Raw genomic sequence first — 24,795 nt, forward strand, 5'->3', positions numbered from 1 at the left:
AGCAGCCGCCAGCCTGGGGTCACACAGGTGTCAGTGAAGGGTCCTGGGCTTACTGGGACCAGGGCTCAGAATGCACACAGCTCTTAGCCCATTCCTTTTTTTCCTAAATTTTTAAAAAAATTGAAGTATAGTTGCTGTACTATATTACACAGTTTACTGGTATACAATATAGTGATTCACAATTTTTTTGTGGGGGGGGGTGGGTTGTGGTGTGTGCTGCAAGATCTCAGTTCCCTGACCAGGGATTGTACCCAGGTTCTGGCAGTGAAACCACCAAGTTCTAACCACTGAACCGCTGGGGAATGCCTATAATTCACAAGTTTTAAAGGTTATACTCCACTTACAGCTCTTGTAAGATATCGGTCATATCTCATGTGGTACACTGTATCCTTGTAGATTGCTTTATATCTAACAGTTTGCACCTTTTATTCTCCTACCCTTATACTGCCCCTCGCCTTTCCCCACACCCACTGGTAACCACTGGTGGGTTCTCTACACCTGTGAGCCTGTTTCTTTTTTGCTATATTCACTGGTTTGTTGTATTTTTTAGACTCTACATGAGTGATATCAGGCAGTATCGCTTTCTCCACCCGACTTATTCCACTTACAATGCCCTCCACGTCCATCCATGTCGCCACAAAGGACAAAATTTCATTCTTTTTTTAATGGCTAAATAGCTGCCTGTGTGTACCATCAGAGAGGTCATCATCACCCAGTCCTCTGCTGACGGACACTTAGGGTGCTTCCCTGTCTTTCTTAGTGCATCTCTAGAGGGGCCACCTTGGGCAAGTATCTTGGGGCCTCTCTCAGGACCACTGGGAAGCGTCCAAACTCCACCCTGACCCCCTCCACTCCTGGCCACCAGAACAGCCTGCTCACCTCCGGAGGCCTCATCAGCCAGGAAGTCCTCGTCATCAGAAAGGTCTGAGTAGCTCCAGCCAGCCCGGCCGGCTGTGACTGTTTCTGCATCTTCCGGCAGGGACAAGCCATCGTACGCCCTCAGCCCGTGGGTCACCTGCGGGACACCACACAAACAATTGTGTCACACTCTCCAATTCCTGCCAAGCCCGGGGCCCCTCTTCTCAAAGGGGGACCCAGAGTCCCACCCCATGGTCCTCCAGTGGTCAAGTCAGACATGGTTTGGCAAAGACAGTCAGGCTGAGGCTCTACCACTGTTTTTGACTCAGTTTCCCCAAATCTCATAAGCCATTGAATCAATCCTCAAATAAACAAATAGTAAACTTATACTTTTTTTTTTTCTTTCTTTTGTGGCCACACTGCATGGCTTGCAGAATCTTAGTTCCTCGACCAGGGATCAAACCCGAGCCCACTGCAGTGGATGCACAGAGTCCTAACCACTGGACCACCAGGGAAGACCCAACAATACACTTAAAGCCGCTTTGGTAAGTGACCACTCTTCTTCCCTCGGGAGAAGGCAGGGGATATCCAGGACACGAATTAGTGGGCTGGGAGATACAGGCAGGTAGAGGGTGACCGGGGCCGGTGCAGATGAGGGGTGTGGGCAAGTGACGGAGCGTCAGGGCCAGCACGAATGGGAGACAGAAGCAGAGATGGAGGGGCAGTCAACTGAAGCTGCGGTCTCCAACAGTGCCTCTCCCCCGCCGCCCCCGCCCCAGCCATCTTGGCCACTTGTGTCTGCCTCAGTCTGGCCTCCGAGTCTCCAGGCCCCAGGGGACACATTCCGGCCACGTTGGAGATCAGCTCTGGCACTCGTGGCCACACTGACCGGCTCATCTGTGCACCCAGGGGCGGGGGTGGAGCCCAGCAGCTGGGCTGAAAGGGGGCAGGTCACCATGGTGTCAACTCCACGTGACCTCGGGTGGCGCTGAGCCCAGCACAAGCTGCAGCTCGGTTCAACACGGGGGCGGCTCGGACCCTGCACCCCGAAGGCTGGCGCAGAGGGACCCCCGCGGCTGTGACCCCTGCCATTCTCAGGGGTGGGTGTGGGCAGTGAAGGCCTCTTTCCCCTTAGACAATATTGTGTGTGTGTGCATGCTTAGTTCTCAGTTGTGTCCGACCCTTTGCAACCCCATGGACTATATAGCCCGCCAGGCTTCTCTGTGCATGGAAATTTCCACGCAAGACTACTGGAGTGGGTAGCCATTCCCTTCTCCAGCGGATCTTCCTGACCCAGGGATCGAACCTGCATGTCCTGCATTGGCAGGTGGATTCTTTACCACTGGGCCACCTGGGAAGCCCCTAGACCAGACTGAGGCGTTTCCAAAGGAGTTTTACAAGATAATGGAGAGGAAAACAAACCAAGCAGAGCCTAAGGAACCGCAGTGTCTCCAAGCACAAGAGCGCAGTTCCAGATGGCCTGGCACGAGTGTCTTGGCCTCAGCCCTATCTGGGGAGCCCAGCCCGGCCAGAAGGAAATAGGCTCCCTTGTAAAAACCAAACCCAGCTCTCACTGGCTAGACAAGGAGAGACACCCAAGGAGAAGGAAAAAACCAGACAGTCCCTTTCCCTCGCACCGACCACGTCCCCAGTGCCTCTGGCCTTTTCTCACGCTGGTCCCTCTGCTGGAATGCCGTTCCTCCTTTTGTTTATCTGGCTAACTCCCATCCATCCTCTGAAACTCAGCTAAACACCACCACCTCCTCTAACTACTCAGTCACAAAACAGAACACATTCCCACAGGCCTGGAAACAGGGATGAATCTCAAACACTTTGTGCTGAGCGAAAGAAGGCAGACAGAGAAAACGCCATACTATACGATTCCACTTCTACGAAACTCCGGGGGCGGGGGATAAGTCTAACCTATGATGACAGAAAGATGGGTGGTTGCCTGGGACAGGGGTGGGGTGGGGCCGGCCGGGAAGGGACACCGAAAACCTTTTGGAGTAACGGTCCCCCGGGTATATAATCGATACATCTCATTCCCATTACTGAACTGTACACTTAAAATGGGTATGTTTTATTGCATGGGATTTATACCTCAATAAAGATGACTCAAAAGAAACTCTCTTCTGGGAGGAGTAGTTGACTCCTCTGCCCCCAGGCTGGGTTCTGGACCGTCCGGGGCTCACAGTGGAAGGGCTGTACCTGCACTGGCATGACAACACCTCGAAAGCAGGGACTGTGATGAGCTCATCTCTGCCTTCTCAGCACCCCATGTTCAATAAGCGCTTGAACGAATGGACAAAAGTGTCATCACCTATTCATTCCAGCTGCTTCCTGAGCATGACTTTGCTCTGAAGGTACCACTCAGCCCCGGGCAGTCTGTGTGTATCTCCCTCCTTTGGTCTTTTTTATGTCAGCGCTACCCAGCCTTGTGTAAGGTCTGCACTGACCGCGTCTATCCCCTGCTATGGCCTTAAGCCCCTTCCCCTCACAATCCATGGGCAAATCCCTCCTCCCCTTCTTCTCCCTTTGGTCAAGTGCCCATTCCTGCCCTGGGTGGCCAGTGGACTTCTGGGCCGTGCCCATGAGGTCTGCATCCAGGAATACGCTTTAGAGCGCCCAGGAGTTGGTGAGAAATAGATTCCTGGGCTCTTCCTCAGAGACACCGAGTCATCTCCCCACCCCAGGTGGGAGGGTTAATGTCACGCCTGCTCAGGCATTCTGACACTGGTTAAGAACCACAAGACTGGTCCAGCATCAGGGATTCTCCCTCCTCTCCTGGCTCGGGGTGGAGAGCAATGTTCCCTATCCCTTGGGTGGGCCCTACGCAGGCCCTGATGGATCTAAGGGGAGTGTGAGGCTAGGGCTGGTGCAGGGGCACTGACTCTGGGCAGAGGAGGCTGGCGGGGCAGGACCCTCCCCACTTGGGGAGGGCTCTCTTTGTGTCACGGCCAGCCCTCCCCCTCCCCAGGCAAAGAAGGCCGTGGATGGCATACCTGGGGCACAGAGATTCCTGGCACCCCATAGATACTAGGCCACTGTCTGGAAAGGAAAACCCTGGTGGTGAGCGAGGTCCAGGGCTTTTTGCAGGGAGGGAGAGGCCACTGGGGCTTGGGACTGGACAGGAAATAGCAACATGAGATTCATCTTGGAAAAAATGTTGGGAACACACATCTGCAGTGAGAGGGGAGAATCCAGAGCATGTCGGGCCCTGGACCGGAGCCCCCTCCACCCCAGGGAACCTGGGGAATGGGCTCGTCACATGCCAGCTTGCCCCCGCTTACAGCCCCTACCCCACAGTCTAAGGCTTTAGGGTCAGATAAGGGCCTGCAGCGAGGGACAAGTCAGCAAGAGCAGAGACTTCACTTGCGAAAAGCTTTAGATCAAAAGGTTTTAGCAGCTGTATTTCACATCTGGAAAGGGAGATGACGCCAGACCAGAAAGTAGCTTCCAGAAAGAGACCCAAAGAGTCTGAGACTTGATCATTGAAGGGAATTTGGATTCAGACCTGGAAAGTCCAGGGTCTACGTGGGGAATAAAAAGAACCAACATTTATTGAGCACTTCCTACGCACCAGGCACTCTAAGGATGCTGTAGGTGTTAACCCAGGTTAGGGGTCAAGGAGCCCCACCATAAAGACGGGGACATGTAAGCAGAGTCAGGAATGTGGGCAGAGCTGGGATTTGAACCCTGGTGGTCTGGCTCCAACATCTAAGCCCTTACCACTGTGCCACACCACCTCTGCAGCCAAGGCTGGGGAGGGAGCGAACCCACCCAAGTCACTGAGGAGCCGCTCCCACAGAACCACTCAGCCACACTGCAGTTCACAGTTACAGAGCATTTCCTTAGCTGCGGTGTCACTTGACCCTGACAGTGACCCCGAGAGGGATGAGCGGGTGTGAATGGCCCCCACGGGCTGGCAGGCTTAGACCCAGGGCCTCGGAGCACCCTACCCCCAGCCCCTGCTCCCCAGGAAAGGAGGTGGGGCTGGAACTGGGCCTCCAGGCTGGCCGTGAGGGCAGAAGCAGCGGGCAGAGCCAAGAGATTGGCCAGCCTCCATCCCCAATGGGACCAGCTCCCAGGGACGCCTGAGCCGGCAGCAGCCGGGACACATACAGTGGGTACTTAAGGTCCCAGCGAGGGCCGCCAGTAGCTCCAAGGTCACAGGCAGAAATAGAGCCCAGGTTTCCTGCCCCCAAGCCTGTCTCCGGCTGGAGGGAGCCCTTCTTCCTCCCAGAGGAACCCAGCACTACGGGCGGGCATTGCAGCCGGATGGCGGGGCCCAAGAGGAGGGGTCCAGAGGGCAGAGCTGGGGCAGAGAGGAAGGAGGCAAGCAGAGAGGGGGATTTTCCAGACTCTGCAGGCGAGGGGATGGGGGCACGCACCTGACTCATACCGGCCAAGGACTATTCTAGAGGGTTGGGAACAATTTCATGGGGTGGAGGTGTGGGCAAGGTGCATCCCCCAGTGGCCAGGCACTCCCCGAACACAGGCAGGGTGAGACCAGACAGGCGGTGCATCAAACAGGCAGAGGACATGGCGGGGACAACCACCCCCAGAGGCAGGCCCTCCTGTGAGGATGCGGTCACACATGGAGCTCCAGGTCCAAATCCCGCAAAGGCCCTGGGGGACAGGGGACAAACGCTGGGCCTTCCTCTCCTGGCCTGGGTGAAGATGCCAACCAAGGGAGGGAGCCAAGGATGTCTGGGAAGGGTGTGGGAGTGAAAGGTCAAGCCATGGCAGAGGGGTACCGAAGGCAGAGATTTGGGGTGCCTGGGCAGGTCCTGATACAGATAGAGGATATAAGCTGTGGGGGGTTTAAAAAGGAGTTTTTAAGTGAGGATTACAGGATCTCACAGAGGTCACGTGTATAGAAGAAGAGTTTCTGGTGCTACTAAAATCAAAGCGGTAGGAAGCTGGGGGACGGTAAAGAGATGACAGTCAGAACAGTTATTGTCCACTGAGGGCTTTCTTGATGTCAGGCCTTGTCCTAAACACTGCCTGTACCACCTCAGTTAATCTTCACAGCAACCCAGGTTTCGGCAGTGGGGGGTGAGGTTGGGGGGGGTGGGGAGCGGTGGCTGGCATTACAGGGCTCTTATCCCTCATCTGTGATAATCCAAGAAGTTCTGAAACCCACGAGTGGGGTTATTTTTCTTTTTTAATAAGTTAATAGCAAGCTCTTTTGGTGTCAAGTCCTGACCTAAATCGACATGAGGCTATGAATAGCTTATTCACTCCACGTAGAGTGAATAGTCACAGGTTTTGCTGCAGCAATATTCATGTGTTTGAGTATAGGGTAATGCCCCAAACTCTACTGAGGATGTCACACCCAAGCTGAATCACTCTGTTACCTTTCTTGAGTTCATAGACTTCTGAATTCCAAAACATGGCTGACCTCATGGGTCTTGATTAGGAGACTGCGAACTTACAATTGTTATTTCCATTTTGCAGATGAGGAAACTGAGGCTCAGAGAGGATCATTTGTGTAAATGGGATCAAGCAGGTAAGGCCCTCTGCCTGGTGCCTGGTATACAGTAAGTGCTCAATAAGCATTAGAATTAGCATCATGCAGGAGGTTCAGGGTAGAGGTGAAGAGCTGAGAGGTGATCGGAGATGCACGGGAGTGTGGGATGTGGGCTCAGGCGTAGGGTCACCTTCAGGTCTGGGATGAAGGGAGGAGTCTGGCTCCTCTGCCCAGGCCCTGGGCTGGCTAGCTGGGCAGAGCCTGGCTGAGCAGGAAGCTTGCTTTGAGGGTTCAAGTTGCCTGCCTGTTCTGAGGTTGACTCTAGGAGGACTGGTGGGGGGGAACTTCAGGCTTCTCCAGCGACATTCTTCACAGGTCTTGGGCAGCCAGCCCACCTCCCACCCACTCTCTCCGTGGTCCAGGCCTGGGGCTGAGCCTTCCACTCCCCCACCGCAACCCCAGCTGGGCAGGAAGGTCTGAGCACCGCAGTCCTCAGGGAGCCTGCAGCCGCCTAGGGCAAGGCTCCAGGCATCTGGGCTGGAGTGAGCTCACTCCATCAAAATCCAGAGACAGTGGGGGGGGGGGTGGGGGGTGGGGGGGGGCAAACGAGCCACCGCCTGCCCACCTGCCTTCTGCCAGCGCAGATTCTGCCCCCTCCCCCATCTACGGCGAGCCAAGCCGCTCCGAATCTCCAGCAAGGGCCCCGAACTCAGACAAGTTCCCCCCCGCCATGATGCGGGCTCCCCAAGAACCCCAGCATGCAAGCACCCCCCACCCCCCCCAACACTCTGCTACAACCCTGGCCCCGGACGCAGGGGCCAAGGTGCCATGCCCCACCCCCAGGCCACTGGGTACCCTGTCCCCGGGCAGCAGACGGCAAAAGGGAAGGAATCTGTCAGGGCAGCAGTTTGTTGTGCAAACTGCCAGGGGCGGGAGGGCCCGACACAAAGGCCAAAAGGCCTTTAATCCCCTGGCAGGCTGAGAGGGGCGCCGGGCCGGAAAGGAGGTGGCCGCAGCCTCCTCAGGCATGCCTGCACCGCCCGTGCCACGCGGGAGCCCTGCCAGCTTCCCACACTCGGGCTCCCAGGGCAGCAGGACGTTCGCCAGCCAGGTGGCCAGGAAGAACACCGATGTGCCAAGCGAGGAGAATGCTTTCCTCCGCTCATCAAGGGCCTTCCTGTGCAGGAGCTGAGGGGAGGCCTATACAAGGCTTATTGCACACAAACCCACAGCCTCATAAGCAAGATATTCGGGACTTCCCCACTGCAATAAGGAAAGAGACTCAGAGAGGTGAAGTCACTTACCCAAAGTCACACAGCTCAGGCAACAGAAACCCAGTTTGAAAGCGGGGCCCCTGTGCTAGCTCAGAGGCACGGCGGCCAGCAGGCCTCTCGCTCTGACCCCTGCCCTCTGTACCACGGTGGCCCGGAACCTAGCAAGGCAGCATTCCAGCCAGGGCCCCCACCCGGTCAGGGCTTTCAACAGAGGCCGGGGGAGTGGGAAGCTGCTGCCTGGGGCTTCTCATTCCAGCCCTGCCCTGAGCTCGCCATGTTGCCTTGCACAAGCTCTTTGACACCCTTCCCTTTTAGCAAACGGCAACCATCTAGGTCAATGTGAATGAATGTCTCAATCACTGGTGCATCTTCAAAACAGATAACACAGAGGAGGTATTCAGTTAATACCTAGTGATTGAGTGGCATGGTGAATCAATGAATGAATGAGCAACCTTGCCCAAGAAGCCTGAGCTAGGAATTAGCCCATCTGACAAAGGAAGGCAAAGTTCAGAAAGACAAAGTGAGGGGACTTCCCTGGTGGTCCAATGGTAAAGGATCCACCTTCCAGAGCCGGGGTGAGGGTTTGATCCCTGGTCAGGAAGCTAAGATCCCAAATGCCTAGTGGTCATATAGGCCAAAACACAAAACAGAAGCAATATTGTAACAAATTCAATAAAGACTTTAAAAATGGTCCACATCCCAAAAAAAAGTGAAAAAGAGAAAGCAAGGACTTGCCCAAGAAGACACAGCTAGCATGTGCCAGGATGATCGTTGGGTTTCATATTTCTCCCCTGGTAAAACCGAGGCGCTAACACCTCACTCCGAGGGAAGTAGGGGACTGAGTCTCATACCCTGAAACCCATCCTAGGACACCTTGCCCTTGGTTGACAATCCCTCAGGGTCTCAGTTCTCTGCTGGGGGGACACAAGCGGAAGGAGAGGTGACCTGCTTTGGGAAGTGTGGCCGAAGGCCCTGGATCTGTCTGGCCCTTTTTCAAGTGGACCTGACCTGGGCTCTGCCTTGAAGGCCCCTGTAGAGTAGCTGGGGCGGGCACCGAAAAGGACCTGAGGCTGCCACAGCTGAACAAGAACACTATGCCTGAGTCTCAGAGAGAGGCGACTGGTGCGGCGCAGAGGCTGGGCACCCCCGACTCCAGGCCACCTCGGTCACTTTCTAGCTGGGTGGCCTCAGCTTCCTCCTCTGCTCAAAAAAAACAACCAAGAATCATCAATCAGACCTGCCCCCTAAGGTGCAATTCAAGTCACTCTGACCTCTACCTACTGAGCACCACCTAGGCGCTGGCCCTGAGGATAACAGGAGGAAGCAGATGGTCACGATGCTGTGTGGAACACAGACCATCAAACCGAGTGATGTCAACACAGTGAGAGGGGACCTCTGCAGAGGAAGGAAGGGGGCTGGGGAGAGCCCAGAGAAGGGTCCCTCCACTTATAGCAAGGCTGGCGGCGGATGGGGGGAAGCTGGGGCAGGGAGGTGGGGGGGAGACTGGGGAGGGTTCCCCAGGGGAAATGGCAGTTCAGCTGGATTTAAGGTGATCGCGCCTAAGCAGGATGGAGAAGGGACAGTGAGCGTGCACCAGGCGGAAGAAAGGTGGGCTGGGGGCCGGGAAGAAGTCTGGGGCAGTGGGACATGGTGAGCCAGGTGGCAGAGGATCTGAGGGACCAGCCTGAGAATGGGCTTTTCCACTTAAAGAGCGGTGCCTGTACGTGTGCCGCCGTTACGGGGCAGCTCACAGAGCCTAATTCTCCCGGTCCCCCCGGCCCCCACTCTCTCCTCCTGCTCCTACACCCTGAGTCCGCTTTCCTCCTGGTGCTGAGCGCGCTCCCCGTCACTTACGGGAGGGAGCCAGGAAATGTCCCTGCCTCACCGAGTGGCAGATGGGGCCAGAGCGGAGGGCGTGGCCAAGCGGGAGCAGTTTCCGGGCTGGGTGGCCCAGCAAGAAGGTCCCCAGGGGCTGAATGTCATCCACCAAGCTTCTGTTGCTGCCAGCAGCGCCTGTGGTGTCCACGTGCCTGCCTGCTGCCCACGGCCCGGCTCGGGCCTCAGATTCCCTGGCTCCTGGGTGGCCCTGCTGCCATGGAACACTGGGGCATCTGTGGGCCTCCAAAGCCACACCAAGTGCCCATGCCTTCCGGGGTCACGACCCACGGACTTCATGAATGAAGTTCATAGCACAGTTCCAGAACTATGGAAGCATGGGGGAAGTGCTGCACGTATTTTTGATGAAATGAGATGCCACTAATAAACGATGAACCTGAACCAATGAGGTTGGGCCTTTCCACGGCTCTCAACTCATCAAAAGTGAAAGTGAAACTGTTAGTCACTCAGTTGTGTTTGACTCTTCGCAACTCCGTAGACTGTGTAGCCCACCAGACTCCTCTGTCCTTGGGATTTCCCAGGCAAGAATACTGGAGAGGGTTGCACTTGCTTCTCCAAGGGATGGTCTCAACCAAAGGATCAAACCTGGGTCTTCTGCACTCGGGGCAGATTCTTTACCATCTAAGTCACCAGGGAAGCCCAAGAATTAGGGGGGGTGAAAAAGCCCTGATTATGGCCAACCAGGTCCTGTGTGACCTACCTACACACACATGTATACTTACACACATCTCTGCATCTCAACTCTTACTGGGTCCTCCCCACTCTCTGCTGCATTTGTCTCAACAGTTCTCAGACACAGACACACCAAGCACCCTCCTACCTCAGGGCCTTTGCATTTGCTATGTCCCCTGCCTGGGATGCCATCCTCGGGTGTACACTCTCCTCTTCCTCTGGTTTTTGCTCAAATGTCACCTTTAGAGAGACCCACCCTGCCTATACCCCAGGTCCAGAATCCATCATAGTTGGCCGTCACTTTCTTTACCTTGCTTCAGAGCACCTCACCACCTCAACTGTACATACATTTACATGTTTACCATCTGTCTCTCCCAGTGGAAAATCAATCAGCTCCACAAAGGCAGGGACTCTGTCCATTTTACTCACTGCTGAATTCCCAGTCCCTAAAAGTACCTGGCATACAATAGATGCTCAATAATTCTGTTAAATTAATGCATGAATACGATTTACAAATCAAGAGACAGTCTCAGAAAGGTGACTTGCCCATGGCCATAGAGTTGGAAGAGCCAAGACTTTGAAGGCAGGTCCCTGGTTCCAGAGTGAGAACCCTGTTCTACCTAAGCCCTCCTCCAGCTCTCTCTGATGCCTGGAGCTTTCCAGCCAGGAGGCCCATCTCTGGGGGAACAAGAAGCTGCCCATGGTCACGGGTGAGAGACCTGCCCGTTGCCCAGACCAGCATCCCAGGGAATGGGTGGGGGGTCTCAGAGGGAAGCAGGCCCACAGCAGGGCCTTGCGCAAGGCAGCCAGGGAGCCAGGCCACAGTGACTCCATTCCTGCTTGCTCCCGTGGGCATCGGCAACAGGAAAAAACAGGCTGGAACGGGAGCCCAACAGCTGCAGCCAGAAAGGCCGGCTCCCCCCACCCCTAGGGCTTTCCTCATCTGTTTCCTGGAAGGGGGAACATGTTGGGGGATGGGGGGCGGGCAGGCAGGGCCGAGCCCAGGGTTGAAGACAGGCCTGTGGGCAAGAGAGCTGGAAGCAAGAGGAAGGGCCCCTTCCTTCTGAAGGACCCCAGGCCCTCTCCTTATGACTAACGTCCATCCCAGTGCACAGTAATTCTGGACAGGAATAGCTACGGGGGAAGGTCGTGCAGACAAAGACCTCTGGGAAAAGCTGGCTGCACAAACCTTAACTGGTTCCTAAAGTCCTAAACGTCCCAAACACCACAATGAGGAAAGGGGGGAGGGGAACAACTATTGAGTGTTGCTCAAACTTGCTTAATTTGGAACCCTTTCTCATGCAGACCTGATGGGACTATCACAGAACTCCCTTTGGGAATATCCAGCCCAAACATTCACCTTTCCCTCAGCTTAGCTGCCAACTAGCTCTGCCCAAGGGAGGCTTCAGATGTAAGCTATAAGACACCACAGGGGCTTCAAGAAGGGGGTTCCTGAAGACAGAGAAGCCCCAAGGCCCCACAAGATGTGCCAACAAAGGAAGCGCAGAGGTGACCGCTGGCTGGGGGCTGGAGGATACAAGATAACCCAAACAGGAGCTGCCCTTGCCTGCCCCGGCCATCAGCCGCCCTCTCAGAGGACAAATCCCTCAGAGGGGACCAGGAGGGTGGCCCACCTGATCACGGCCAGCGGCCTAGGACGGAGGAGAAGGTTCCAGGTTCCTACGCCCAGAGATAAAGGGAACTGAGCGTTCAAGGGAGGGCCCAGCCACTGGGTGCAGAGATGGGGTTGGGGGATTGCTGGGGGCAAGGGGAGGTTGGAGGGGCTGGCGGTCCTCCAGGTGGCAGGCAGGCTGAGAGGGATGCAGAATGGATTTCCAGCTCACCCCACTGTTTCGGGCAAGCCCCTTCCCTTTCTGGGCCCCAGGCTCCCTTCTCAAATGATGCAGCAAGCCCTAGATCGCCAGTTTTCCAGTCTGTCCTCAGCAGACTCGGGGGCCCCTTTAGAGACTGGGTGAGGCAGTGATGGGGGACAGGGACAATACTCACCTCAATACATAACAAATCCACCTTTTCCCATTTTTTATATTCTGACCTCCTACATAATATGTCTGGGGCAGTCCCTGATTAGCTGTAAGCAAGTCACTTCACTTCTCTGGGCCTCTGTTTCCTCCTCTGTAAAATGGGTATGATCATTTATATTGAGTATCTACCTCCATAAGGTTGTTGCAAAAATTAAATAAAAATGCAAAATGCTACATACGGTAGGTACTAGCCCATGGTGAAGGCTCTGTGTTTGTTATTTATAAAATAACAAAAAATAAATAAATAAATAAATAAAATAACAACAAATTTTATAAAATTTATAAAAATAGAAGAGTATTTAATCAAAATTCTATTATTTTGCCCAGGAGGTGCTAGGTGCTTAGTCACTCAGTCGTGTCCAACTCTTTTCGACCCCATGGACAGTAGACTGCTAGGCTCCTCTGCCCATGGGATTTCCCAAGCAAGAATATTGGAGTGGGTTGCCATTTCCTTCTCCAGGGGGTCTTCCCAACCCAGGGATCGAACCCGCACCGTGGCAACCCACTCCAGTATTCTTGCCTGGAGACTCCCCATGGACATAGGAGCCTGGCGGGCTGCCGTCCATGGGGTCGCAGAGTCGGACGCGACTGAAGCGACTTGGCGTGCGGCACATCACTATTATTCTGACTGAAACAAGGGTGTCACTGCTTCATAATAAGTTTAAAAGTTTTCAGCTTAGATGATCCCAAACGTTCCTTCTGGCTTTGTCATTTTATGACATCGAGATCCTGAAATGTTAGGATTTCTAAAATTCTGGACTGTGACTCCCCCCAGCACAGAGGGCGGGGCTCGCGCAGGCAATCACAAAGTCAGAACCAGTCAGAAGGCGCAGACGTCAGGGAACTGACCCGCAAAGGGTTACCATCTTCATTATCATCGTTTATCTGTTTACACCTCCCCCACCACCCTGTTCCAGAAAGACTGGAAGCAGCTTACAAAGATGTAAACAAGAGAAAAGTCAACTCAACATGCATAAGAAAAACCTGGGTGCAGCAGACAGGGCCCGGAAGGGAGTGAGTGAAGAGGGAGAAAGCATGTGCTCATTTCTGGACGTCTGGGAAAGTAACAACAGATTTGGTTCTAAGCTTTCCAGCGGCCAGTGGGAAGAAGGAAATCTGACCAGTCCTTGGATTCTGCGCCCCAGGAGGGGAAAACAAACCTGTTGCTTAGAAAAAGCATGACTATTCCAGATACTGAGACCATGAATTTCCCGAGGGTAAAGGTTTAACTGTTATCTGGCACCCTTCTTTGCCCTTGACAGTGGGACCAGCATCCCACCCAAGTCCACTGACCCTTTGAGGCTGAGGCCAGGGGCAGAGGCTCCAGTGATCAAAGATGCGAGAGCCTGGAACGGAGGTCCAGGGAGTGCCCCCAGCATCCTCAGTCTGGGCAGGATTACCCATCCCTCCCCATCCCTGAACACAGCCAGTGCCCGAAATAGCCAGAGCAGGGGAGGGTGCCAGGAGGCCCGGGACAGGGGACCTGGCTAGGCCCGCCCATGGCGGAGGGCCCCCATGGGCCAAAGCACACATATCCCTGGGGCACGAAGGAGCACCTCCACTTGGGCACCCGGCCCTCTCCGGGAGTCCCCCACCCACCAGGCTCCCCACTTCGCGGCACGTTGCTCACGCAAGAGTCCAGGCAGCTGCCCCACCCTTTCCACAAGGCAGGCCTTCCCGCAGGAGCCAGTGGAAAAGTCTTTGCAGAAACACTACCCGCACCATATAGGGAAGTGCTCGAAGACCTCCTCCTGCTCCCCCACCTCCAAGACCAGCCTCCCTTCAGGAGTCTCCTGGACTCCCCCAGGTGCAGGCCAAGACAATAGGGGCTATTCTGGGCTGCATGGGGGTATTTTTACAGCTCTGGCTGGGCCTCATTCCTGGGGAACAGGAGGCCGTGACCTCCGCAAGACCTTCCTGAAATTGTTGCTGCTCAGACTGTGGTGGCTGGGTCCCAACCTCTTCGGCCAGGCCTTCAGACCCCAAGGGATGCCCTACAAGTGCCTCCTCCTCCAGGAAGCCCTCGGGGGCCACTGCCTAAGCCCCTTGGAGGGGCTGGTTCTTGGCCTCTGGTCAGCCACTGATCTTCTCAGTCTGCCCTTTTTGCACTTTTGCAGTTTTCTCGTCTGCAGAACGTGGATAATACCACCAGTACGTGTAAAAGTACCTGGAGGCTTCTGTGGTTGAAAGGAAGTTGTGTCTTCCCACCTACCATGTGGGGGAGAAGGTAAGCAGGGCGGGAATCTTTTCTGCTTTGTCACTGCTCTTTTTTTCCTAGCACCTGGCACACAGTAGGTGCCAAATAAATACTTATTGGCTGGTATAAATATTTGTGGAATGTGTCTGGAACCCCGACAGAACCACCCACAGTGCTGAGTACACAGGTGGCTAATACTCTTTGGTGATAATACTGCCAGATCTCATTTTGGGCACTTGGCCCATGCCAGGCCTTATGCTAAGTACTTTACATTGATTATCTCATTTAATCTGCCAAACACTCCCAAGCAGTAGGTACTATTATTGTTTTACAAGCAAGAAAATGCGAGTTCCACTCCAAGTGGTTCACGAGCTGGCCTGGGGTCCTAAAATTATGAAGCAGCCAAGTTGGGAATCAAGCCCAGGAACCCTGAGGTCTCTATCATCCTTCACAAAAACACCACCCCCCTCACCCCCCCCGCCCGCCAACTCCAAAAGGCAGCGAAGTGAGCACTGAGCTGGGAGCCAGGAGGCTGACTGCAGCTGTGTGGCTTCGAGCAAGTCCCTTGGCCTCTCTGGGATTGTTTTCTTTTCCATGAAAATAGGAGCATTTATTTTGACTCCTTTGGGTCGCTGGTGAAATCAAAGAAATTCAGGGAAGTGACCGCGTCCCCCCGGTCAGCCCCTCCCCAGGTTCATCAGCTATGGACAACGGTGGGAAGATGTCCTGGAGAGGGTCGGGGTGCCCAGTACTGGCTCTGGAACAAAGCTCGGCAGCTGCTGACAACAGCTGGTAAGAGTTCTGGGCCTGGCCCAGCAGGGAGAGAGGGACAGGCTGAGAGGTCACCTCTGGCCCTCCTCTGTCACCCTTGCCTGCTGACAGCTGCTGGGGCCTCGGGGCCAAGGGCCCCGCAAGCAGGAGGGGTGGGAGCCGGCTGGCTGGGGTCATCTCAGTTCTCCTGCAGCCAACGGCGCGAATCCCAGGGTGCCTGGCCCCCACTGGCCCTACTGGCCAGGACGCAGGCCTGGCTGCCCCACCCCGTAGCCCTTTCCCCAGTTGCCAGGGGAAGGCTGGGCTGAGGGTGGAGGGGCTGGAGCAAAGGTCTGTGGGTTGAACAAGTCTTGCCTGGAGCCGGGGCTGCCCCAGAGACCCTGGCGGGCCGGGGATGGGAGGGGCTGGCTAGGAAGGGGGTCCGAGGAGAGGTCTCGTGGTTTTCTTGGCAACTGGCTGGGGCTGCAGGCCCTTCGGGGAGCCTTCTTGGAGCCTGTGAGCTCAGCCTTGGCCGGCAGCACCCCACGCCCCTCTCAGCCCCCTCAGCTCCCCCGTCAGCTTAGTGCCAAGCCCTTCCAGCCTGCTGCAGCCCACGTGGTTCTTATTCCTCTGAACTCCTGCACACCCATAATTACCACTGACCATATTTTCCGAAGCAAACAGGGAGCACATTTTAGCAAAGGATTCTTAGGCCACTTCCGGGAGTCAAAGGCAGCCTGGGAGATGTAGTTTGACTTTCAAATTCTAGGACATGTTCATGGTGTTTCAGAAAGACTAACTTTTTTTTTTTTGGCCCCCCCTGCACATCATGTAGGATCTCAGTTCCCCAGCCATGGGGTGAACCCACATCACCTGTGGTGGAAGCTTGGAGTCTTAACCACTGGACTGCCAGGGAAGTCCCTGGCAAGACTATTTTTGTATTATTCGATTCATAAATCGAAGCTATCCTAGGAAATATGTGCTGGCCATAGGCCACCTCACACCACTTAGAGATGACTGGAGACCCTTAGCCTGGCGACTTCCTATCTGTGCAGCCCCGAGCAAGTCACTTGACCTCTCTGAGCTTCTGATGCCTCATCTGTAAAACAGGAATAAAAAGGGCTACCTCACAAGGCTGCTGCGAAGATTCGGCAGGACAACCCTAGAGCTTAAAGTCCAGAGTCAGGCATTGAAGCAGGTACTAAGTGTCACTTCTTGCCTTTCTGCCCCTCCCTACTCCTGCCCATCCAAGACCTTACAGGCCAAGAGAGTAAGCGCCTCAGAACCCCAGCGAGAATAACTTCGGTTCTGCTCCCTCACAGGCGAGGCAGGGCTCAAGGAAGAAGAAAGTAGAAAGAAGCGGCTCAGTCGTGTCCGACTTTTTGTGACCCAATGGACTGTAGCCCGCCAGGCTCCTCTGTCCAAGGGATTCTCCAGGCAAGAATACTGGAGTGGGTTGCCATTTCCTTCTCCAGGGGATCTTCTTGACCTAGGGGTCAAACCCAGGTCCACTGCACAGAAGGCAGACTCTTTCCCATCTGAGCCACGAGGGAAGGGCTCAAGGAAACCTACCTACAAAAGGCTCCAGCAGAGCCCTGGGTCCTGGGCTGTCAGGGATCACCTAGCCCAACAGGCTTACTGATCAGAAGGGGAAACCGAGGCCCAGAGAGGGAAAGTAAGACCATCAAGGAGGCCCCGCCAGTGCTGGAGAGGCTGGAGCTCACCCCACCTGTGCCGGACAGCCGCTGGGTGACGTCACCTTGGCAGCATCGTGACAAGGAGCGGCTGGACTATGTCCATAGAGTTCTGAGAGCAGTGCCGGGTAACTCAGAGAGGATGTGGCACCTTGAAGAAGAGAGGAAGAACTCTCCCGGCAAGGTGATGGCTGAGGCAGACTCAGGACCCAGGCGTCCTGGCTCCTAACACGGGGGTCCTTCACAACCCATGATGCCCCTCCCCGAGGCTGGGGTCCAGGTCACACAGATGAGGACTCTGGGAAGGCGGTGACAGGCAGGGTCTTTGTGATGGGCTGATCAAGGCCTGAGACTCCCGTCTCAACCCCTGGAACTGAGAACTGGCCCCTCTGGCCCATCCCAAGCCCCCAGGCAGACAGGCCCAGCAGAGGAAATGCAAGACAGGCTGGCGAGCCAGCGGGTGCGTGTCCTTGGCGGGGAGAATTCACCTCCCAGGGACTTGGGTTACCGGGTTACCGGAAATGATAAATCTCCCGCTGCCTGCCACCTCCGACCAGGAATGTTGGCTGCCCGGGGCGGGGGGAACATCCTGTCCACCAGCCCTCGGACAGCCAGAGACAGCCAGGACCTGGCCCACTCTGCTCCCAGCCCCGCCCCTGGGGCCTCGGCTTGGGCTCCAGGGCTCCCCAGACAAAGGGCACCTGTCATTCTGGGGCAGTTTTAACTGACCAATCACAGGAGGAGAAGAAAGGGCTGGACAGGGGACCCCCAAAACATTGAGAGCCATCCCTAAACCTGATCCATTCGATCCTGTCAAACATGGATCCTGAGCCCCAAGCTTAGACGAAGGCGCCGATCTTGTTAACCCAACATAGGAGATGGCACAACATGAGCTCTGGGTTAGGGTTAACCTGGCCGGAGGCCCTGCTCTGCTACGTGCCAGCTGGGAGGCTTTGGGTAACTGGCTGCAGCGCCTCTCGCCCCTCATCTCTGATACGGAGGTGACAAGGCCGTGGTGGGAGCCCTGTGATTTTCTCGGGGCTCAGCTGCGATACTCAGCACAAGGAGGGCCTGGCACCAGCAAAGGCCCAACGAAGAGGGGCCATCAGGTGCCAGGAAGGAAGAAGAAGGCAAGATAACCAAAAATTGTCCTGAGAGCACGTACCATGAGCCAAGCATGTTCTCTGCCCTCATGGAGCAGCCGCATCATAAACGAGCACTCGTTAAACACTGGAAGTGCTGGAAGGGAAACTATAGCAGGGGGACGGGGCCAGGGAGCGGCTGGGTGGAGGCTGCTATTCTGCACAGGTCATCGGAGAAGGCGGCACGGATGTGTGAAGGGAGCTGGTGCCCGTGTGCATGGAAGGAGAGCTCTCTGAGCAAAGGGAACAGCAGCTGTCAAGTCCCCTTCGAATGTTCTGGAAACATTCAGGAGGCCAGTTATCTAATCCTCATGATTGCCCTGAGAGTGAGGTATGATTATCCCCATTCCCCAGAGGAGGAACAGGAGGCTCAAAGAGGCGTGCCAGGATCACAAGGGGAGTAAGCGGCAGAACTAGAATTCCAAGCCTCCTTCTCAGCAAAGGGGCCAGGGGTTACTGCCCTCGCAGCTCCATGGGGAGGGACAGAGCGGGAGAAAAGAATGCACGCTGCTCAGTCGAAGACGGGATACCTCCAGACTGGCCGTGGATCTCAGACAGGTTTCACCTCCTGCCAGGGGGCCCCCCTGTCTGCAGCACTCATGGACCAGCGATGCCTGTTGCCTGTTCGTCCACCTCCCAGCTGATGAGGGAGGGGGCAGAAGTAGGGCGGGGGGAGCGGACGATGCTGGGAGGTGACTCCGAGCTTTCCTGGCACCTCTGATCCAAAGCTCCTCCCCACAGGTGTGAATGCTGCGTACAGGCCTGGCCCGCCCAGAGAGACCCTCCACCAGAGTGTGCCCCCTGCCTATGCCTGCCCGGCCTTGTCCCCACTCAGCCCCCAGGACCCAGCCCATGAAGAGCTCCCGGTGCTCCAGACCAGGCGGAGGCCCAGGACGGGCCTTGGTAACCGGGGGTGCCAAAGCAGGCCAGCCCTCGCGGGCACCAGGCCAGACCCTGAGGCCCGGCCAAGTGCAAACAGCATGCTTGGCGCCCAGATACAGGCGCGTTAGAGCGGGCAGGCTGCCCACTGCCCCCGTCACAACAAACTATCATCTCCGCCCTGCTCGAGGGGCCCAGGCAGCCGGCACCTCCACTGGGAGCTGGGGACTGCCAGGGGAGGCCTTCCCCCACCCACCCACCCCAGCAACGGGCAGTGGGAACCTCCGAGGCGGGACACGGAGGGGCCAGAGGCCAGCAGCTCAATAGGGAGCTAAGCAGAGGGGAGTGGGTGGGAAATTGAGTGGGGAAGGGTGGGCTGGATGGAGCCAAGTCACAAACTTTCCAGCATGACGTGCAAAGTCAGGCAAGGGAGGGTGAGACCTCCCCAGTGCCAAGGAGAAGGTGGAGATGGCAGCGTGGCAAGAGGCGCAATCCTGTCTGCCTCCATCAGGGGCCCCAGGGGTCTCCCAGGTCTCCACTAACTGGGGCTTCCAAAGTGGCAACCGTGATTCCTTCCTGCCACAAGCGAGTACCTGGAATGTACTGGTGTCACTGAGAAACTTTGATTTGCTTTAATTAAGTCTTAAATTTAGGGCCACCTAAATTTGGCCACCTGATGCGAAGAACTGACTCATTAGAAAAGACCCTGATGCTGGGAAATATTGAAGGGGACAACAGAGGATGAGGTGGTCAGATGGCATCACTGACTTGATGGACGTGAGTTTGAGTAAGCTCCGGGAGTTGGAGATGGATAGGGAAGCCCGGCGTGCTGTGGTCCATGGGGTCACAAAGAGTCGGACACGACTGAGTGAACTGAACTGAAATTTAGGGACTTCCTGAGTGGTCCAGTGGTTAAGAATCTGCCTTGTAATGCAGGGGACGCAGGTTTGATCCCTAGTCAGGGAACTAAGGTCACACCTGTCACGGAGCTATGCCCACAAGCCACAACTAGAGAGTCCACGTGCTACAATGAAAGATCCCGCATGACGCAACGGAGATCTCGTGTGCCACAACAAAGATTCGACACAGCCAAATAAATACACACATTTTTAAAAATCTTAAATTTAAACAATTACATGTGCCTGGCGATCACCAAATCGGGCAGTACAGATTTAAACAACATCACCAATCCTTAAACCAAGCCTGGAGGGAGGGTGGTTTTCTTCCGACACAGGAGGAGACTGAGGCTTGCCTAAAACCATACAGCGGGTAAGCTGCACAGAAGAAATCAGAACCCAGGCCTGGCCCCTCCATTGTGCTCCCACCCGGGGTCATTGTCAACCCCGGCACAGACTAACGGAAATCATATGTGCGTGGGCGATAAGGCTGCCCAGTTAATCAAGACATCAATCTCTTGCTTTTGGCCCGAATTCTGTCAGCTACATTGGTTATCACACACTGACCAGACGAGCCATTTATAAAAGTCTTTGATTTCTCGACATAAAGAAAAGGAAGAATGACGATGGAATATCCTCGGTGGCTGAGGAGCCAAGTCTTTGAGAATGCTGGGACTCTTCAGTGACAGGCAGCTGGGCTTGGCCTTCCCGCCTCGTCGCCCCAGACCCCGGGCAGCCCCCCGAGGCTCCCGAGACCTGGACGGCACTCTCACGCCCTGCCTCTGAACCTCTGTGTATGCCGTTCCCCCTCTCAGAATGCTGTTCCTGTGTCTCCCCATCTAAGCTGCTCAGCCTTCCTTCAAGGCCTGGCTTAACTACCACCTCCACTCTGAAGTCTTCCTGGACCCCCCACAAAGACATCTTTCTCCCCCACACATCTGTAGGACTTAATTTCTAACCTCTTAGAGGGCTAGAGATTTGGTCTTAATTATAGGCACTTGAGTAAAGGGTTCTACTCTCTTGTTAGAACCAAAGTTCTTTGGGGATAAACACCAGGTTGAATTTTTTCCATCATATTTATATATGATCAACTATATATATAGATATTTAACCCTTAGACACTTCCCAATACCAAGCAGAAGCTAGTGGATAATAAACAATATTTACTAAATTGAATTGAATAAGTGACTTGCCGCTGCTGCTGCTGCTAAGTCACTTCAGTCGTGTCCGACTCTGTGCGACCCCATAGACGGCAGCCCACAAGGCTCCACTGTCCCTGGGATTCTCCAGGCAAGAACACTGGAGTGGGTTGCCATTTCCTTCTCCAAGGCATGAAAGTGAAAAGTGAATGTGAAGTCGCTTAGTTGTGTCCGACCCTTAGCGACCCCATGGACTGCAGCCTACCAGGCTCCCCCGTCCCTGGGATTCTCCAGGCAAGAGTACTGGAGTGGGGTGCCATTGCCTTCTCCGGAATAAGTGGCTTAGGCTCCCCTCGTGGCTCAGACAGTAAAGAATCTACCTGCCGATGCAGAAGACCCGGGTTTGATCCCTGGGTCAGGAAGATCCCCTGGAGATGGAAATGACTACCCACTCCAGTATTCTTGCCTGGGAAGTCCCATGGACAGAGGAGCCTGGAGGGCTACAGTCCATGGGGTCACAAAGAGTTGGATACAACTTAGCAACTAAACAGCAACAGCATAGTGGTTTAGAATTCTGGGGACTCAGTTTCTTAGGGCTCTGCCCTAATCTGTGATCCCGACAGGCAAGTCCCTTTCTTGCTCTGGATCTCAATTTGTACAACTGTAAAGTGGGGGCAACGATAGTGCCCATCTTTGGGGGCGTATTTGTAATTATTACACTTATTTGACAAATACTATGCGCCAGACACTTGACAAATATTTTCCTCTTAACAACCCCATGAGATAGGTAATACTATCAATATCACTCTCCCTATTTTATAGAGGAAACTGAAAGCGAAATCACACAGACAACAGAGTAATGCAAGTCGCGTGCTTAGCCCAGCAAGCGGCACATGGTAATTGATAAATTGTGCTTCCCTGGTGGTCCAGTGGTTAAGAACCTGCCTGCCAACCACGGGTTCCACCCCTGGTCCGGGAAGATCCCACATGCCATGAAGCAACTAAACCCATGTGCCACATCTACTGAGCCCATGCTCTAGAGCCTGCGCGCCACAATAAGAGAAGCCGCTGCAATGAGAAGCCCGTGCACACAACTAGAGAGCAGTCTGCGCTCGCTGCAACTAGAGAATAGCCGCACAGCCCTGAAGACCCAGCACAACCAATGACCATTAATTTTAAAAAAAAAAGGAAACTCTAGCAGTGCTTCCCCCCCACCCCCGCCCTGTATAATGAAGACTCTAAAGAATTGGGAGAAATTTAAGGTATTTTCCCAGGGCTGGGAAGTTGGTGATGGACAAACTCCGGGAGTTGGTGATGGACAGGGAGGCCTGGTGTGCTGCAGTCCATGGGGTCACAAAGAGTCAGACATGACTGAGCGACTGAACTGAACTGAACTGGGTGCATAGATGTTCCTCCAAGTATTTGCTGCTAGATTGACTCAGTCCCAAAAGTACCAGAGATAGAAGGGGTGACCCTAACCAAGCCCAGGGAAGCTCCGACCCTAACCCCCCTGCTCGCCAATCTGCCAGGCGGTGGCCACAGACAGCAGAGAACCCGTTCCTGCTCTCACCTTCCTCCAAGGACGGGAAATGTAGAATGACTCTGGGGAGATGACTCAGGGCCAGCAGAGCTGACCCCATGGGTGAATGGATTAAGTCTCAAAGGCAAGTGATACGCCTGACCTTTTCCAGTCCTACTAAGAGCTTGGACACCCCATTCTTCTCCCCAGGTCCAGCCCAGACCAAAAGAGGGGAAGGGGGAGGAGAATAGAAACAGAATCCATAACACACTGATAAGAGTTTTTATGTTGGCCATCTCTCCAGGCCCCAGTTTCCACAACTGTCAAATGATAACTCCTATATCATGGGGGTGGTTTTTAAGATAAAATGAGACAATGCATGTCAAGTGGAACTTTTTCCATCTCTAACACGCAGGGGGCTCACCAGGGGATCTTGTTAGTGTACAGACTGGGGTTCAGTAGTTAGTCTACGGCCATACCACCCTGAGTGTGCCCGATCTCGTCCGATCTCAGGTTCAGTAGGCTTGGGTGGGGCCTGAGACTCTGCATTCCCAACAAGCGCGCAGGTGAGGCCCAAGCCGTGGGTTCCATGGACCAAAAGGGCCTAGAAGAGCACGTGCACACAGCAGGCCTCAGCGAAAGCTAGCTGTACTTTCTCTTCTAAAGACGCGTTCCCAAGGGGATCGGGGTCGTTGCTTCACCCCGGGGACCCTGAGGTCCAGCGAGGTTGAGAGACTTGGTCAAGCACAGAAGGCCTGGGCTGCAGGCAGAAGCCGGAGTCAAGATCCACCCTTCCCGTGCATCACACCACCCCAAGCCCCCTTACCCCCGCCTCGGGGGCAGCGAGAGAGACCTCGGGTGAGGACACACCACCCTGCCCTCCGCCCCTTGACCGGCTCCTGCTGGGCCAGCCAGGCCTCTGGACATAAGCCCAGGCTCCCTCCAGAGAGGCCTTGGGCCATCGCCTCCACTCCCCCAGCGGCAGCCTCCAGCAGCCTCCCCCTCCATCGCCTTATAAAGCGGCCCCGCGCTGCTCTTTTCCAAGCTGCAGTTTCATTTTATATGGAGTGAACCAACTGCGTTCTCCCTGCAGCCGCGGCTGACTGCTTCACACATTCCTTCTGGAGCAACATTACCTAATTTAACCATAGTCCCTGCTCTCTGGACTGCTCAAAATAGCAGCTGCCAGTGGGGGGAAAATGCCCTAATGTTATCAAAATAAACAATTCTCCCTCCTCCCCCACTCTGGGCCGGCACCAGCCTCGGGACCCAGCCCAGGGAGGAGGGAGGGCTGGGAGGACCGAGGTGGGCCTGGGGTAGACAGACGCCCCCTTCTCCCCATCCTTCCAGCCCGCTCACAGATGATCCTCGGACACTCTCCTACGTGTTCTTGGGACACTCTGTCACGTGTGTTCCCGGGAGCTCCCCATTCCTTTCCCTGGCCCCAAGCCTCCAAATGTTGCCCTGGTTACCCAAGACTGGGATTCAACTTTCACTTTTTCCTAATAATAAAAACTATAGTTGGAAGGATTGTGATCATTCCCCAGGTATTCATTACGAGCTCAATACTTCCCACACCTTGGCTCGCTGACACCTGCAAAGTAGGGATTTCATCTTCTATTGTTTCGGAAGAGGAAATGGGAGCTCAGAAAGGTGCAGAGACGGGCCCCCGGTCACACAGCCTGGAAGTGGCAGAGGAGGGACCGGAACCCAAGCCCAGCCACCCCAGAGCCCTAACCATCTGCCGCCTTCTAGCTGGGACACCTTTGCAGGGTCAGCGCCCGGGAGAAGAAGAGCGAAGGGGGTTTTTGGTGCTGGACGGGGCCTGCTAACGTGGCTGATGCCAAACCACAGGGGCCGGATATACCCTGGCTCACGTTCCACCCAGACTGTGTGAGCCCTAAATCCGTCCCTAGAACTCCAGGGGCAGAGGCTGCCCGTCAAGCTGGGATTCCAAGTCCCTACTGCCTGCTCCTTTCAGGCCACGTGCCCCAGAGCAAGGCTGCCGCCTTCACGCAGGGGACTCCCAAGGGCTGACATACCTCAGGCGCAACCAGTGGTTAAGGAGCTGGGAGAGCGGGCCCCCCCCACTGCCCCCTGGAGGGCGGGCCCCCCCCACTCCCCCCTGCTCTTAACACACAGAGTGATCATTAACCAGGGCAGAGCATCGCACCCCCAGAGGCCAGGAACTCCAGGCCCCTTCCTACCTGAAGGATTCTGGGGCCACTTTCCCAGCCACAGTTCCCGGGTACTGAGGCTCCTGGTACAGGGAAGGGGTGACTGGGATAAGAAAGACCTAATCTGAAGGCACTAGGGCAGGGGGCCCAGCAGGTGCCTGGGGGGGGCACTTAGGAGCATCTGGGG

At 55.3% G+C, this 24,795-nt stretch overlaps 1 protein-coding gene across 5 annotated transcripts in view; it reads right to left on the minus strand.

Moving 5' to 3' along the window:
• HSPG2 (heparan sulfate proteoglycan 2) overlaps positions 1–24,795 on the minus strand; it is a 108,013-nt gene that overhangs the window by 70,872 nt on the left and 12,346 nt on the right. For all 5 annotated transcript variants that reach the window (XM_061148122.1, XM_061148120.1, XM_061148119.1 and 2 more), the window contains exon 2: positions 880–1,015. In XM_061148122.1, coding sequence (XP_061004105.1) covers positions 880–1,015 — 136 coding nt within the window. The remainder of the gene's footprint in view (positions 1–879; positions 1,016–24,795) is intronic.

This window comes from Dama dama, chromosome 8 (genome assembly GCF_033118175.1).
Source record: "Dama dama isolate Ldn47 chromosome 8, ASM3311817v1, whole genome shotgun sequence".
Taxonomy (NCBI): Eukaryota; Metazoa; Chordata; class Mammalia; order Artiodactyla; family Cervidae; genus Dama; species Dama dama.